Source organism: Nerophis lumbriciformis, linkage group LG01, assembly GCF_033978685.3.
Source record: "Nerophis lumbriciformis linkage group LG01, RoL_Nlum_v2.1, whole genome shotgun sequence".
NCBI classification, from domain to species: domain Eukaryota; kingdom Metazoa; phylum Chordata; class Actinopteri; order Syngnathiformes; family Syngnathidae; genus Nerophis; species Nerophis lumbriciformis.
This window is the reverse complement of record NC_084548.2, coordinates 8,105,916-8,123,550: the sequence shown is the minus strand read 5'-3', so window position 1 is coordinate 8,123,550 and position 17,635 is coordinate 8,105,916. Positions and strand designations below refer to the sequence as shown.

Sequence of the window (17,635 nt, the reverse complement as noted above, 5' to 3'; positions counted from 1 at the left end):
CACTCACGTCGCCTTTTTGTATTGATTACTGCAGCTGTGCACTGGATTCATTCACAAATACAAACTACAACTCACAAACACTTTAGAGTTAGGCTCCACCATCAGAATGTGTACTTAAACTTATAAAGATCACATGGATATTATTCAGTGAGTTGATTCACCAAAACTAACCTGTTATACAGGAGGAAAAACCACACAGGACGTTTCAATTGTTCACAGACTGGTCGCGCTCATCAGAATGACAAGACACTTCCGGTCTGCAGGTGATAGCATTCAATTGGGAAGAAACGCTCTACTGCCCCCTACTGACCAACGTGAATACTGATAAATGTGTAATGACAGCTCCAAAAATTAATTCAAACCACAAAATAAAATAAATAAATCAACACAAAAATGTGACACATTATGGGTGGGTCACATATGCATGTACAGTAGATGGCAGTATTGTCCTGTTTAAAAGTGTCACAACATTGCTGTTTACGGTAGACGAACTGCTTTATGGTAGACGAAAACTTGACTGCTGTTGTGTGTTGTTACCGCGCTGGGAGGACGTTAATGAAACTGCCTAACAATAAACCCACATAAGAAACCAAGAACTCGCCCTCGATCATTAGCTGTTTATATTGTGGGAAAGCGGACGTGTGAACAGGCTGTCAACACGTCACTCAGGTCCGCATGGAGCTGGAGGGGGCGTGGCCTCCAGCTCCGCCTGAATTTCGGTAGATTTTCGGGAGAAAATTTGTCCCGGGAGGTTTTCGGGAGAGGCGCTGAATTTCGGGAGTCTCCCGGAAACTCCGGGAGGGTTGGCAAGTATGCCCCCGAGACACGTTGTTTTCTCTCAATGTGGCCCCCGAGTCAAAATAGTTTCCCAACTCTGAACTAGAGGCAGAAAGCCAGACATTAAGGAAAATCCTGTTAAGAATATGACATGCACTTTTACATCTCAGCTCTGCATTAAATATAAAAATGTTAACTATGAGAGGACAGAGAAAGAAATGGCATAAAACTTTGCGCTTGTACACATGGGATTTTACTGCATATTTCAATTACTGTGATCGTTACAACTATAAAGAGGTTTTTTTTACTTTAAATTGCGCAGATTGGACAGTGATAAGTTTAAGGCTGCAGCTAACGATTATTTTTCTATCGATTAATCTATAGATTATTTTTTCGATTCATCGGTTAATCTATAGATTATTTTTTCGATTAATTTATAGATTATTTTTCTTTTTACCAATTATTTTTTTATTTAAAATGAGGATGAAAAAAATAAATGTAGGCCCGTTTTTTCAAAAGGCATGGCTTTTATTTACAAAAAAAAAAAGTATGGCCACTTAGTCAACATGACAAAATATTCTGTAACAATGTAAACATTTAAAACTTTTAACATTTAACAAAATTAAAAGTAGCTTATTTGCTTTTTAATGTGCAAATATAAAATAAACATACAGTGCAAATCTTAATATTCTGCAATAGTATAAGCCAGGGGTCGGCAACCTTTACCAGTCAAAGAGCCATTTTGACCAGTTTCACAAATTATAGAAGACAATGGGAGCCGCAAAAATATTTTGAAATTTTAAATGAAATAACACGGCGTACAAAGCTTTTTTTTTTGCTTTGTGCTATGTATAAACCAGGGGTCTCAGACACGCTGCCCACGCCTTTGTGTGGAATTTCAAATCTGGTGCGGCACGCGGGTTTTAAATGAATGGCGTTTGTCAGCGTCATGCGTGCCGTGATGGTACAGCATGTAGCACCCACTACAGCCAGCGTGCCTGAACAGCCACACGTTGTATGGGGCTTCCGCTTGCTCACGTAGGTGACAGCAAGGCATACTTGATCAACAACCACACAGGTCACACTGACGGTGGCGGTATAAAAAAACTAAACTTTAACACTCTTACTAATAATGCGCCACACTGTGAACCCACACCAAACAAGAATGACAAACAAATTTCGGGAGAACATCTGCGCCGTAACACAACATAAACACAACAGGACAAATACCCAGAATCCCATGCAGCCCTAACTCTTCCGGGATACATTATACACCCCCCCCCCCCCCCTACCAAACCCCGCCCACCTCAACCGACGCACAGAGAGGGGGAGGGGGTTGATGTGTGAGGGAGCAGGGTTGGGGTGGGGGCGGGGTTTGGTGATAGCAGGGGTGTATAATGTAGCCCGGAAGAGTCAGGGCTGCATGGGATTCTGGGTATTTGTCCTGTTGTGTTTATGTTGTGTTAAGGTGCAGATGTTCTCCCGAAATGTGTTTGTCATTCTTGTTTGGTTTTGGTTCAAAGTGTGGCGCATTATTAGTAAGAGTGTTAAAGTTGTTTTATATGACTACCGTCAGTGTAACCTGTGTGGCTGTTGTCCAAGTATGCATTGCTGTCGCGTACGTGTGCAGGCAGAAGATGTATATTGTAAAACAAGTGTTGGGCTGGCACGCTGTTAATACAGATTGTAGAGGGCGCCAAATGTTGTACCATCATGGCACGCCCTTATTATAGCCGTAAGGGTGAAAATCGGTGAATATTAATCCCGGGAGTTTTCTGCGAGAGGCACTGAAATCCGGAAGTCTCACGGGAAAATTGGGGGCTTCAGCAAGTAAGCTGCTGAGCCTCATCAGAGTGATCAAAGAGCCGCATGCGGCTCCGGAGCCGCGGGTTGCCGACCCCTGGTATAAGCATTTCAAAAGTAAAAGTATTGCTTATTTTGCTTTAAAATGTGCAAAAATAAGGATAAACATCCAATACAAAAAATAAAAGTATTGCTTATTTTGCTTTAAAATGTGCAAAAATAAGGATAAACATCCAATACAAAAAAGTGCGTATTTCCTTGAATTGGCGCCGGGTATATAGTATTCGCATGCCTAGAATTACTGCCGGATCAAACTCGTTTCGCAAAATATTAATTTTATTAGCGCATGTCTGGAATTTTCGCCGGGTCAAACTCGTTTCGCAAAATAATTAGCATATGCCTAGAACTTCCGCCGGGTCAAACTCGTCACGTCACGAGTGACACTTCACCTGTCATCATTTTCAAAATGGAGGAGACTGATTTCAATAATTTGAAATCGCATAAAGGGAAGAAGATTAAGAGCTATTCAGTAGGATTGAAGGTCCAAGCTATTGAATATGCTAAAAAGAACAGTAAGCAGCTATGTTTTATTAATATACCGTAGCTGCGTGTGTCAAATATGAGTCATTAAATGACTCCCGCCTCCTGGTGGTAGAGGGCGCTAGTGATCCTTCTTGCGACTACCGGTACTGCAGAAGACCGGTGCTGCAGAAGAAGACAACAAGCCACAAGAGTGAGCACTTTTAACATGGAGGATTACATATCTAAAATAAAACAGTTTTCTAAACTGGACTTTCAATCGAAGCAGGAGGTAATAATTAAAGGAATATCTCCATCGAGACAGAGAGACTTTTAAAACTGAAGAAAGATAAGGAAGACTTCTATAAACAAGTTATCGATGCTTTTGATCAGAAGGAGCTGCGCATGGACTCATAAGTAAAGGTAAGACCATAATAACGTTTTTTTTTTAATTAAATGTGCTTTTCATGATGGTATCCTTACATCACTCAAATTTATAAGCGCAGGCCTAAATTTACCCTACGCCTTTTGGTAAGAGCAGGAGTGACAGGGGTCGGCAACCCAAAATGTTGAAAGAGCCATATTGAACCAAAAATACAAAAACAAATCTGTCTAGAGCCGCAAAATAGTATGTCATGAGATATAAATTGAATTAAGAGGACTTAAAGGAAACTAATTGAGCTCAAATATATCTACAAATGAGGCATAATGATGCAATATGTACATATAGCTAGCCTAAATAGCATGTTAGCATCGATTAGCTTGCAGTCATGCAGTGACCAAATATGCCCGATTAGCACTCCACACAAGTCATTAACATCAACAAAACTCACCTTTGTGCATTCACGCACAACCTTAAAAGTTTGGTGGACAAAATGAGACAGAAAAAGAAGTGGCATAAAACACGTCCGAGAAAGTCGGAGAAAAGTTATAAATGTAAACAAACACTGGTGAGTTCAAGGACCGCCAAAATTAGTAGGACAAAACGGCGCTCGCCAAATACTCGAATCCGTGAAGCTGACAGTGTGCTTTATAACAATTAGGGAGGTTTGTGTCATGTTTGTCCTCCTACAGAAACCATATTAAAACAAAAAATATATTTTTTCCCCTCATCTTTTTCCATTTTCATACATTTTTTAAAAAGCTCCAGAGAGCCACTAGGGCGGCGCTAAATAGCCGCATGCAGCTCTAGAGCCGTGGGTTGCCGACCCCTGAGGCATACTTGCCAACCCTCCCGGATTTTCCGGGAGACTCCCGAAATTCAGCGCCTCTCCCGAAAACCTCCCGGGACAAATTTCCTCCCGAAAAACTCCCGAAATTCAGGCGGACCTGAGTGACGTGTTGACAACACACAACAACAGCGTCTACCGTAAAGCAGTTTGTCTGCCGTAAACAGCAATGTTGTGACACTTTTAAACAGGACAATACTGCCATCTACTGTACATGCATATGTGACCCACCCATAATGTGTCACATTTTTGTGTTGATTTATTTAGTTTATTTTGTGGTTTGAATTCGTTTTTGGAGCTGTCATTACACATTTATCAGTATTCACATTGGGCAGTAGGGCGTTTCTTCCCAATTGAATGCTATCACCTGCAGACCGGAAGTGTCTTGTCATTTTGATGAGCGCGACCAGTCTGTGAACAATTGAAAAGTCCTGTGTGCTTTTTCCTCCTGTATAACAGGTTAGTTTTGGTGAATCAACTCACTGAATAATATCCATGTGATCTTTATAAGTTTAAGTACACATTCTGATGGTGGAGCCTAACTCTAAAGTGTTTAAAGTTAAAGTTAAAGTACCAATGATTGTCACACACACACTAGGTGTGGCGAAATTATTCTCTGCATTTGACCCATCACCCTTGATCACCCCCTGGGAGGTGAGGGGAGCAGTGGGCAGCAGCGGTGGCTGCGCCCGGGAATCATTTTGGTGATTTAACCCCCAATTCCAACCCTTGATGCTGAGTGCCAAGCAGGGAGGTAATGGGTCCCATTTTTATAGTCTTTGGTATGACTTTGTGAGTTGTAGTTTGTATTTGTGAATGAATCCAGTGCACAGCTGCAGTAATCAATACAAAAAGGCGACGTGAGTGCGCAATGTTTACATAGGAACTTCTGATCCTAATTCCGACTCCCAAATTAGAGCTCCCGTTTTCTTATTGATTTTATAATGTATATTTGTATAATGTGTGTGTTCTGAAATAGTGACAGAGAATAGAACAAGGATGGACAATTCAACCCTTAACTCAACAATGAGTAGATGAGTGTTATGTGTGTGTATATGTGTAAATAAATGAACACTGAAATTCAAGTATTTATTTTATTTATATATATATATATATATATATATATATATATATATATATAGCTAGAATTCACTGAAAGTCAAGTATTTCTTATATATATATATATATATATATATCTTAACCACGCCCCCAATCACGCCCCCCGCCCCACCCCTGACCACGCCCTCGACCCCAGCCCCCACCTCCCGAAATCGGAGGTCTCAAGGTTGGCAAGTATGCCCTGAGGAGTGAGAAGAGGTTTTAAATTAATTAGCGCCCTGGCAGCTATTCAAGGAAATACGGTATGCGACGCGTCGACGCACAAAAACGGCGTCGATGTATTTACGTAATCGATGACGTCGTTTCAGCCTTAGATAAATTGAAATATGAGATGATGACACACTGCCACCTCCAATTAGACACTGATTTACTTTGAAATTGTTTGCCATTCACTGTCAGCCCAACATCAATCCTGACTGCTGAAACACTAACAGTGTAAATGGGACTCTTTGATTTATATTTCATGCTTGATGTTCCCAGCCAAGCATGGCTCTGCTGTGGCGTGAGCAGTGGCCCACTCTGCATCGATCTGATTTTTGTTGTTTGCTTTTATTTAATCAAGGCAATTGATGTCTGCAGCTCAAACATCATTTTCTGTGTGCTCTAAATGCAACGCTTTTGATCCTCCAAAGAACTCACATACTCGTTAGAATAGGCTCCCACGGTATTGTAGTTTTTGGAAAATGTTTGTGTCAGAGGTGCCTCAGTAGTGTATTGAAAGTGTGTTGTTCAAAATGTAGCCTCGATGCTGATATTTATATTGAAGGTGATTTTAGGTAACAAACGGCACACAAACAACTATGGGAAAATGCCGCCAATTAATATTATAAAATTAAATACACAGAGGACATAAGTAAAATCATTTAAATGAGCTCAAATATACCTACGAACGAGGCATGATGATGCAATATGTACATACAGCCAGCCTAAATAGCATGTTAGCATCGATTAGCTTGCAGTCAAGGATTGACCAAATATGCCTGATAAGCACTCCAGCAAATCAATAACATCAACAAAGCTCACCTTTGTGCATTCACGCACAGCATAAAACGTTTGGTGGACAAAATGAGACAAAGGAGTGGCATAAAACATGTCCTTCTGTGGCAGCGTCGGAGAAATTTGTACATGTAAACAAATTACAATGAGTTCAAGGATCGCTGAAATTACAAACCCCGTTTCAATATGAGTTGGGAAATTGTGTTAGATGTAAATATAAACGGAATACAATGATTTGCAAATCCTTTTCAACCCATATTCAGTTGAATATGCTACAAAGACAAGATATTTGATGTTCAAACTCATAACTTTTTTTATTTTTTGCCTATAATAATTAACTTAGAATTTCATGGCTGCAACACGTGCCAACGTAGTTGGGAAAGGGCATGTTCACCACTGTGTTACATGGCCTTTCCTTTTAACAACATTCAGTAAACGTTTGGGAACTGAGGAGACACATTTTTTAAGCTTCTCAGGTGGAATTATTTCCCATTCTTGCTTGATGTACAGCTTAAGTTGTTCAACAGTCCGGGGGTCTCCGTTGTGGTATTTTAGGCTTCATAATGCGCCACACATTTTCAATGGGAGACAGGTCTGGACTACAGGCAGGCCAGTCTAGTACCCGCACTCTTTTACTATGAAGCCACGTTGATGTAACACGTGGCTTGGCATTGTCTTGCTGAAATAAGCAGGGGCGTCCATGGTAACGTTGCTTGGATGGCAACATATGTTGCTCCAAAACCTGTATGTACCTTTCAGCATTAATGGCGCCTTCACAGATGTGTAAGTTACCCATGCCTTGGGCACTAATACACCTCCATACCATCACAGATGCTGGCTTTTCAACTTTGCGCCTATAACAATCCGGATGGTTCTTTTCCTCTTTGGTCCGGAGGACACGACATCCACAGTTTCCAAAAACAATTTAAAATGTGGACTCGTCAGACCACAGAACACTTTTCCACTTTGTATCAGTCCATCTTAGATGAGCTCAGGCCCAGCGAAGCCGACGGCGTTTCTGGGTGTTGTTGATAAACGGTTTTCGCCTTGCATAGGAGAGTTTTAACTTGCACTTACAGATGTAGCGACCAAATGTAGTTACTGACAGTGGGTTTCTGAAGTGTTCCTGAGCCCATGTGGTGATATCCTTCACACACTGATGTCACTTGTTGATGCAGTACAGCCTGAGGGATCGAAGGTCACGGGCTTAGCTGCTTACGTGCAGTGATTTATCCAGATTCTCTGAACCCTTTGATGATATTACGGACCGTACATGGTGAAATCCCTAAATTCCTTGCAATGGCTGGTTGAGAAAGGTTTTTCTTAAACTGTTCAACAATTTGCTCACGCATTTGTTGACAAAGTGGTGACCCTCGCCCCATCCTTGTTTGTGAATGACTGAGCATTTCATGGAGTCTACTTTTACACCCAATCATGGCACCTACCTGTTCCCAATTTGCCTGTTCACCTGTGGGATGTTCCAAATAAGTGTTTGATGAGCATTCATCAACTTTATCAGTATTTATTGCCACCTTTCCCAACTTCTTTGTCACGTGTTGCTGGCATCAAATTCTAAAGTTAATGATTATTTGCAAAAAAAAAAAAGTTTGAACATCAAATATGTTGTCTTTGTAGCATATGCAACTGAATATGGGTTGAAAATGATTTGCAAATCATTGTATTCCGTTTATATTTACATCTAACACAATTTCCCAACTCATATGGAAACAGGGTTTGTAGACGTACACCCTCAGAGCTGCCTGTACTGGGACAACCTTGATACCTTCATTCCAAATCAATGACTTTTTACAAGGTCAAACACTGTTATTCAAATGACATGCTTTTGAATCTTCATCCTGGAATTCCGTTTCCATCCATTATTTATGATTATCTTCCATTCATCCCCCTTTCATTAGGGAACAGCAATAGTGGGAAATGAGATTCACGGTTTGAAGGTGAAACATCTGCATGTGGGAGGAGTGTTGGGCTCTGGAGAGGTCCAGAACGGGATAAAGGGATGCATACAGGTGAGAAGAAACGAATGGATTATTAATGAAGCAGAAGTTAATTTGTCCTGTGGTATTAAACACACCGTCTTACTCCAGGGCGTCCGTTTGGGCGTAAGACCGGACTCCCCACCGCTGCCCCGGCCTTCCAGGACGGTCAAAGTGGAGATTGGCTGCAACGTTGTCAACACTTGCGTCTCATCTCCTTGCCCCGCCCACAGTCGGTGTTCTGACCAATGGGAGCGACACACCTGCATATGTGAACCTGGTGAGCGTCTTCCCTTGATAATATAGTCCAATCCAACTCATATTCCGTAGCTCATTTATACAAGAAATGGAAAGTAACTTTGACGACGTTCTTAATTGGCTGAATCTAATGAGGCAGAATATGAAGGAGGAAAAGATTAAAGCAGAAGTAGACCCAGCAGAGATGGAAAACACACGAAGAACCGAGCCAAAAAAGATGAAACACAGCAACAGACGCATTCAAAATGTTAATGGTTAATTAAGTGAAGGCGATGGCGGACAGGAATTATGTAAACAGGTTGGAAAAAGGAGGGAAGAGAAGAAAGAGAACTTGAGAAAAACTCATCAAATAGCCTGGAAACGTTCCTTGGATAGATCTATCAGAGAGCTGAGGAAGAATATAAAATGATATATAAGAACAATATATATAATACACCGTATTTTTCGGAGTATAAGTCGCACCGGCCGAAAATGCATAATAAAGAAGGAAAAAAACATATATAAGTCGCACTGGAGTATAAGTCGCATTTTTGGGGGAAATGTATTTGATAAAAGCCAACACCAAGAATAGACATTTGAAAGGCAATTTAAAATAAATAAAGAATAGTGAACAACAGGCTGAATAAGTGTACGTTATATGAGACATAAATAACCAACTGGTATGTTAACGTAACATATTATGGTAAGAGTCATTCAAATAACTATAACATATAGAACATGCTATACGTTTACCAAACAATCTGTCACTCCTAACCGCTAAATCCCATGAAATCTTATACAGTGGCTTAGTGGTTAGAGTGTCCGCCCTGAGATCGGTAGGTTGTGAGTTAAAACCCCGGCCGAGTCACACCAAAGACTATAAAAATGGGACCCATCACCTCCCTGCTTGGCACTCAGCATCAAAGGTTGGAATTGGGGGTTAAATCACCAAAAATTATTCCCGGGCGCAGGCCCGGCCCTAACCAATCTGGCGCCCTAGGCAAGATTTTAGGTGGCGCCCCCCCACATCGGCAGTGAAGTGTATATACTCACAAGAAACCGAATAGCTTTGTCTTTGACCTTTTTTTTACTTAAAGAAAGCAAATTAACAATCAGAATAGTTAACAAGATTAAAAAAATATGAATAAATAAATGAATGCAAAAAATAAAAAATGAATATATGAAATACAATATTTTTTACATACATATTGCTTAATTTACATTAATGATGTGCACTTTAACAACTAGGCTTACAACTATACCTAATATATAAAGGGGTGGAAAAGTGACTATTACCTGCAGGGCAAACATTAGCTAACCAGAAGGCAATAACAATGTAAACAAAAAACACCTGCTTAAAAGATCTAATACAAATGTCCCTGAGGAATGTAAGGTGGGAGTACTGTAATTACCTAACGTTACATTATTATTTTCCATAATAATTTAGCCCCCTCCACAATATTAACCCGACGTTAAAACAGAACTAGCTATTTATTGATTAGCAATTGCCGAATCATGTAACATTAGCTTAATGCTAAAAAGCCAGGTTACTATCACATTCTGTAACAGACAAATAATTTCATGTAGGCTAACGTTACCTACCTGCTACCTCTTGTCTTTTTCTCGTTTCTCCTCCTCTTCTTTTCTCTTTTTTCTTCCCTGGGCACCTGACAGTTTTGGCCGTTTTGACATCTTGTGTTGATTTTTTGATGTGGTGACGTCCAAAAAGAGTCATGATACGGGAAGGGAGGGGGCGGGGGGGGAGGGGGGGGCGTAATGTTGTAACAAATAATATTTCTATTATATAGGCTTTACTTTGCATTTTAATTAATGTGGGATTATTTTTTGTATTTAGAAATAATAGTACCAACTTTTTTTTTTTTTTTCCCAACATTTGTGGCACTGGCGTGGCGCCCCCTGATGGACGGCGCCCTTAGCATTTGCCTATACGGCCTATGTCACGGGCCGGCCCTGCCCGGGCGCGGCCGGGTGATGGATCAAAGGCAGAGAATAATTTCGCCACACACAAGATGAGCAACTGGGCGGTGTCACGTACATCGCAGCTCTCATCCAAAGCCAGCGAAAAACAGTCAAGGTTCAAGGGTTTTATTCGTCACATGCAGAATACACCACAGTGAAATGCTTTTTTCCATGCTCTTCAGATATTGCGTACAGTGGGATCCAAACACTAGTTGCTGGATCTAATACACTAAATACAAAAAAATACAACAATTTGTATAGCTCTGATGTACATTAATTACAAGACAAAGTCGGCCGATCTGTTCTTCAGCTGAAGCTCCAAGTTTCCAGCGATGGTCTCAACCCGCCTCGTTACAGTGCGTCGGGAGAGTGACACGTTCTCAGATGTGTCCCTCTTCTCCGGTCATATCAGCGCAACAGAGTCCAATAAGCACTCCTTAATAAACTCTCCGTCAGAAAACGCCTTACTTTTTCTGGCGAATTTGTGAGAAATGACAAAATTTGTCCTGACAGCTGCATCTCTGGGGGGGGTGAAATTTGGCAAAAAGTCCTTGTTGGGTTTGCAGTTATACCATCAACGCATCAGCCTCCCTTGCGCGTGCTTCATCAGACAGATTCCGGTATTTTTCCTCGTGCTTCGTCGTGTAGTGGCGATTCAAATGATATTCTTTAAACACAGCAACCTGTGTACCACAAATTAAGCGCACGGCTTTACCTTTAACTTCTGTAAAAATACTTGGCAGTCCATGTCTTGTTGAAAACACACCATTCGTCATCAACTTTTCTCTTTTTAGCTGTGCACATTCATTCACAGGTTACACACTGACATACGCCCATAAATAACACTTTTCAAAATAAAAGCAGCACAGTTGTATTGCACACACGACATAGATGTTTTTTTAAATTTATTTTGTCATTTGTGATTGCCGCTGTTCACATTCACTCACAATCGCGCACGAGCATACGTCCGCCCGGAAGTAATACAAATAACGCTTTTCAAAACAAAAGCAGCACCGTTGTATTGCACACTCGACATAGATACTTTTTAAAATTGATTTTGTAATTTATGATCGGCCTCACGCGGGCCGGACAGGGACGCGCAAAGGGCCGTAGAATGCCCAGGTCTGCTTTATTCTCAAATGAACGCTTCTTCCTCTTTATGGTAGGGCTATTTTTCTTGTTATATTATTATTTTCAGCGTGGCCTTCAAGCAAAAACAGCAAGACACTGTGCAAACTCAACAAAGAAAGTGATGTGTATTTCTGGTCTTGGATCAAAAGAGACGCCGGAGACGCTTTACTGAACCAAAAAGTTGCTTTATTACAAGCCAGTCGTCATTATACAGGACTGCAGTTCCTGGAGGAGGTCAGGTCGAGAAAATTAGGCACTCATAACTTGGAGAAGCTAAACCATCAGTTTTATATTCCTTATTCCTGTCTTTGTGTGTGTGTGCTAAGTCAAGAGAGCACATCCTGACCATAAAAGGAGATGTTTATGTGCAAGTGCTTTAAGTCATAACTTAAATGTTAGCGTTGAGCTAGACAGGTAGTCTCTTCTCAAGGATAGGGCTATCACTTTTGCATTCCGAAGTCCCAATTATGGCCTCTTTCCCACGAGAAGTGATCCAATCCACCTGCGAATGTCAAACTAAGGGGCCTTATCTTATCATGTGCTCAAACTGATTTACCACTATTTACTTAAACCCAATGGTTTGCTTTCTCCAAGGTCGGGGGTCGGCAACCCGCGGCTCTAGAGCCGCATGCGGCTCTTTGGCGCCGCCCTAGTGGCTCTCTGGAGCTTTTTCAAAAATGTATGAAAAATGGAAAAAGATGAGGGGGGGAAAAAATATTTTTTGTTTTAGTATGTTTTCTGTAGGAGGACAAACATTACACAAACCTCCCTAATTGTTATAAATCACACTGTTTATATTAAACATGCTTCACTGATTCGAGTATTTGGCGAGCGCCGTTTTGTCCTACTAATTTTGGCGGTCCTTGAACTCACCTTAGTTTGTTTACATCAGGGGTCGGCAACCCAAAATGTTGAAAGAGCCATATTGGATCAAAAATACAAAAACAAATCTGTCTGGAGCCGCAAAAAATGAAAAGCCATATTACATACAGATAGTGTGTCATGAGACATAAATTGAATTAAGATGACTTAAAGGAAACTAAATGACCTCAAATATAGCTACAAATGAGGCATAATGATGCAATATGTTAGCATCGATTAGCTCACAGTCATGCAGTGACCAAATATGTCTGATTAGCACTCTACACATGTCAATAACATCGACAAAACTCACCTTTGTGCATTCATGCACAAAGTTAAAAGTTTGGTGGACAAAATGAGACAGAAAAAGGATAAAACACGTCCCCGAAAGTCGGAGAAAGTTGTACATTTAAACAAACTACGGTGAGTTCAAGGACCGCCAAAATTAGTAGGACAAAACGGCGCTCGCCAAATACTCGAATCAGTGAAGCATGTTTAATATAAACAGTGTGATTTATAACAATTAGGGAGGTTTGTGTCATGTTTGTCCCCCTACAGAAAACATACTAAAACAAAAAATATTTTTTTCCCCCCCTCATCTTTTTCCATTTTTCATACATTTTTGAAAAAGCTCCAGAGAACCACTAGGGCGGCGCTAAAGAGAGCCGCGGGTTGCCGACCCCCGAGCTAGACAGATAGTCTCTTCTCAAGGATAGGGCTATCACTTTTGCATTCCGAAGTCCCAATTATGGCCTCTTTCCCACGAGAAGTGATCCAATCCACCTGCGAATGTCAAACTAAGGGGCCTTATCTTATCATGTGCTCAAACTGATATACCACTATTTACTTAAACCCAATGGTTTGCTTTCTCCTAGGTCGGGGGTCGGCAACCCGCGGCTCTAGAGCCGCATGCGGCTCTTTAGCGCCGCCCTAGTGGCTCTCTGGAGCTTTTTCAAAAATGTATGAAAAATGGAAAAAGATGAGGGGGGGAAAAATATTTTTTGTTTTAGTATGTTTTCTGTTGGAGGACAAACATTACACAAACCTCCCTAATTGTTATAAATCACACTGTTTATATTAAACATGCTTCACTGATTCGAGTATTTGGCGAGCGCCGTTTTGTCCTACTAATTTTGGCGGTCCTTGAACTCACCTTAGTTTGTTTACATCAGGGGTCGGCAACCCAAAATGTTGAAAGAGCCATATTGGATCAAAAATACAAAAACAAATCTGTCTGGAGCCGCAAAAAATTAAAAGCCATATTACATACAGATAGTGTGTCATGAGATATAAATTGAATTAAGAGGACTTAAAGGAAACTAAATGACCTCAAATATAGCTACAAATGAGGCATAATGATGCAATATGTACATATCGCTAGCCTAAATAGCATGTTAGCATCGATTAGCTTGCAGTCATGCAGTGACCAAATATGTCTGATTAGCACTCTACACATGTCAATAACATCAACAAAACTCACCTTTGTGCATTCATGCACAACGTTAAAAGTTTGGTGGACAAAATGAGACAGAAAAAGGATAAAACACGTCCTAGGAAGTGGGAGAAAGTTATACATGTAAACAAACTAAGGTGAGTTCAAGGACCGCCAAAATTAGTAGGACAAAACGGCGCTCGCCAAATACTCTCATCAGTGAAGCATGTTTAATATAAACAGTGGGATTTATAACAATTAGGGAGGTTTGTGTAATGTTTGTCCTCCTACAGAAAACATACTAAAACAAAAAATATTTTTTCCCCCCCCTCATCTTTTTCCATTTTTCATACATTTTTGAAAAAGCTCCAGAGAGCCACTAGGGCGGCGCTAGAGCCGCGGGTTGCTGACCCCCGAGCTAGACAGATAGTCTCTTCTCAAGGATAGGGCTATCACTTTTGCATTCCGAAGTCCCAATTATGGCCTCTTTCCCACGAGAAGTGATCCAATCCACCTGCGAATGTCAAACTAAGGGGCCTTATCTTATCATGTGCTCAAACTGATATACCACTATTTACTTAAACCCAATGGTTTGCTTTCTCCAAGGTCGGGGGTCGGCAACCCGCGGCTCTAGAGCCGCATGCGGCTCTTTAGCGCCGCCCTAGTGGCTCTCTGGAGCTTTTTCAAAAATGTATGAAAAATGGAAAAAGATGAGGGGGGGAAAAATATTTTTTGTTTTAGTATGTTTTCTGTAGGAGGACAAACATGACACAAACCTCCCTAATTGTTATAAATCACACTGTTTATATTAAACATGCTTCACTGATTCGAGTATTTGGCGAGCGCCGTTTTGTCTAATTTTGGCGGTCCTTGAACTCACCTTAGTTTGTTTACATCAGGGGTCGGCAACCCAAAATGTTGAAAGAGCCATATTGGATCAAAAATACAAAAACAAATCTGTCTGGAGCCGCAAAAAATTAAAAGCCATATTACATACAGATAGTGTGTCATGAGATATAAATTGAATTAAGATGACTTAAAGGAAACTAAATGACCTCAAATATAGCTACAAATGAGGCATAATGATGCAATATGTACATATCGCTAGCCTAAATAGCATGTTAGCATCGATTAGCTTGCAGTCATGCAGTGACCAAATATGTCCGATTAGCACTCCACACATGTCAATAACATCGACAAAACTCACCTTTGTGCATTAATGCACAACGTTAAAAGTTTGGTGGACAAAATGAGACAGAAAAAGGATAAAACTCGTCCTAGGAAGTCGGAGAAAGTTATACATGTAAACAAACTAAGGTGAGTTCAAGGACCGCCAAAATTAGTAGGACAAAACGGCGCTCGCCAAATACTCGAATCAGTGAAGCATGTTTAATATAAACAGTGTGATTTATAACAATTAGGGAGGTTTGTGTAATGTTTGTCCTTCTACAGAAAACATACTAAAACAAAAAATATTTTTTCCCCCCCCTCATCTTTTTTCATTTTTCATACATTTTTGAAAAAGCTCCAGAGAGCCACTAGGGCGGCGCTAAAGAGCCGCATGCGACTCTAGAGCCGCGGGTTGCCGACCCCCGAGCTAGACAGATAGTCTCTTCTCAAGGATAGGGCTATCACTTTTGCATTCCGAAGTCCCAATTATGGCCTCTTTCCCACGAGAAGTGATCCAATCCACCTGCGAATGTCAAACTAAGGGGCCTTATCTTCTCATGTGCTCAAACTGATATACCACTATTTACTTAAACCCAATGGTTTGCTTTCTCCAAGGTCGGGGGTCGGCAACCCGCGGCTCTAGAGCCGCATGCGGCTCTTTAGCGCCGCCCTAGTGGCTCTCTAGAGCTTTTTCAAAAATGGATGAAAAATGGAAAAAGATGAGGGGGAAAAAAAAAAAAGTTTTGTTTTAGTATGTTTTCTGTAGGAGGACAAACATTACACAAACCTCCCTAATTGTTATAAATCACACTGTTTATATTAAACATGCTTCACTGATTCGAGTATTTGGCGAGCGCCGTTTTGTCTAATTTTGGCGGCCCTTGAACTCACCTTAGTTTGTTTACATCAGGGGTCGGCAACCCAAAATGTTGAAAGAGCCATATTGGATAAAAAATACAAAAACAAATCTGTCTGGAGCCGCAAAAAATTAAAAGCCATATTACATACAGATAGTGTGTCATGAGATATACATTGAATTAAGAGGACTTAAAGGAAACTAAATGACCTCAAATGTAGCTACAAATGAGGCATAATGATGCAATATGTACATATCGCTAGCCTAAATAGCATGTTAGCATCGATTAGCTTGCAGTCATGCAGTGACCAAATATGTCTGATTAGCACTCCACACATGTCAATAACATCGACAAAACTCACCTTTGTGCATTCATGCACAACGTTAAAAGTTTGGTGGACAAAATGAGACAGAAAAAGGATAAAACACGTCCTAGGAAGTCGGAGAAAGTTATACATGTAAACAAACTAAGGTGAGTTCAAGGACCGCCAAAATTAGTAGGCCAAAACGGCGCTCGCCAAATACTCGAAACAGTGAAGCATGTTTAATATAAACAGTATAATTTATAACAATTAGGGAGGTTTGTGTCATGTTTGTCCTCCTACAGAAAACATACTAAAACAAAAAATATTTTTTCCCCCCCCTCATCTTTTTCCATTTTTCATACATTTTTGAAAAAGCTCCAGAGAGCCACTAGGGCGGCGCTAAAGAGAGCCGCGGGTTGCCGACCCCCGAGCTAGACAGATAGTCTCTTCTCAAGGATAGGGCTATCACTTTTGCATTCCGAAGTCCCAATTATGGCCTCTTTCCCACGAGAAGTGATCCAATCCACCTGCGAATGTCAAACTAAGGGGCCTTATCTTCTCATGTGCTCAAACTGATATACCACTATTTACTTAAACCCAATGGTTTGCTTTCTCCAAGGTCGGGGGTCGGCAACCCGCGGCTCTAGAGCCGCATGCGGCTCTTTAGCGCCGCCCTAGTGGCTCTCTGGAGCTTTTTCAAAAATGTATGAAAAATGGAAAAAGATGAGGGGGGGAAAAAATATTTTTTGTTTTAGTATGTTTTCTGTAGGAGGACAAACATGACACAAACCTCCCTAATTGTTATAAATCACACTGTTTATATTAAACATGCTTCACTGATTCGAGTATTTGGCGAGCGCCGTTTTGTCCTACTAATTTTGGCTGTCCTTGAACTCACCTTAGTTTGTTTACATCAGGGGTCGGCAACCCAAAATGTTGAAAGAGCCATATTGGATCAAAAATACAAAAACAAATCTGTCTGGAGCCGCAAAAAATTAAAAGCCATATTACATACAGATAGTGTGTCATGAGATATAAATTGAATTAAGAGGACTTAAAGGAAACTAAATGACCTCAAATATACCTACAAATGAGGCATAATGATGCAATATGTACATATCGCTAGCCTAAATAGCATGTTAGCATCGATTAGCTTGCAGTCATGCAGTGACCAAATATGTCCGATTAGCACTCCACACAAGTCAATAACATCGACAAAACTCACC

At 40.8% G+C, this 17,635-nt stretch overlaps 1 protein-coding gene across 2 annotated transcripts in view; it reads left to right on the top strand.

Annotated features, from left to right (window-relative positions):
• Nucleotides 1-17,635, top strand: part of celsr3 (cadherin, EGF LAG seven-pass G-type receptor 3) — a 283,146-nt gene that overhangs the window by 152,622 nt on the left and 112,889 nt on the right. For both annotated transcript variants that reach the window (XM_061974323.1, XM_061974314.1), the window contains 2 exons: nt 8,360-8,470; nt 8,549-8,717. In XM_061974323.1, the coding sequence (XP_061830307.1) occupies nt 8,360-8,470; nt 8,549-8,717 (280 nt within the window). The remainder of the gene's footprint in view (nt 1-8,359; nt 8,471-8,548; nt 8,718-17,635) is intronic.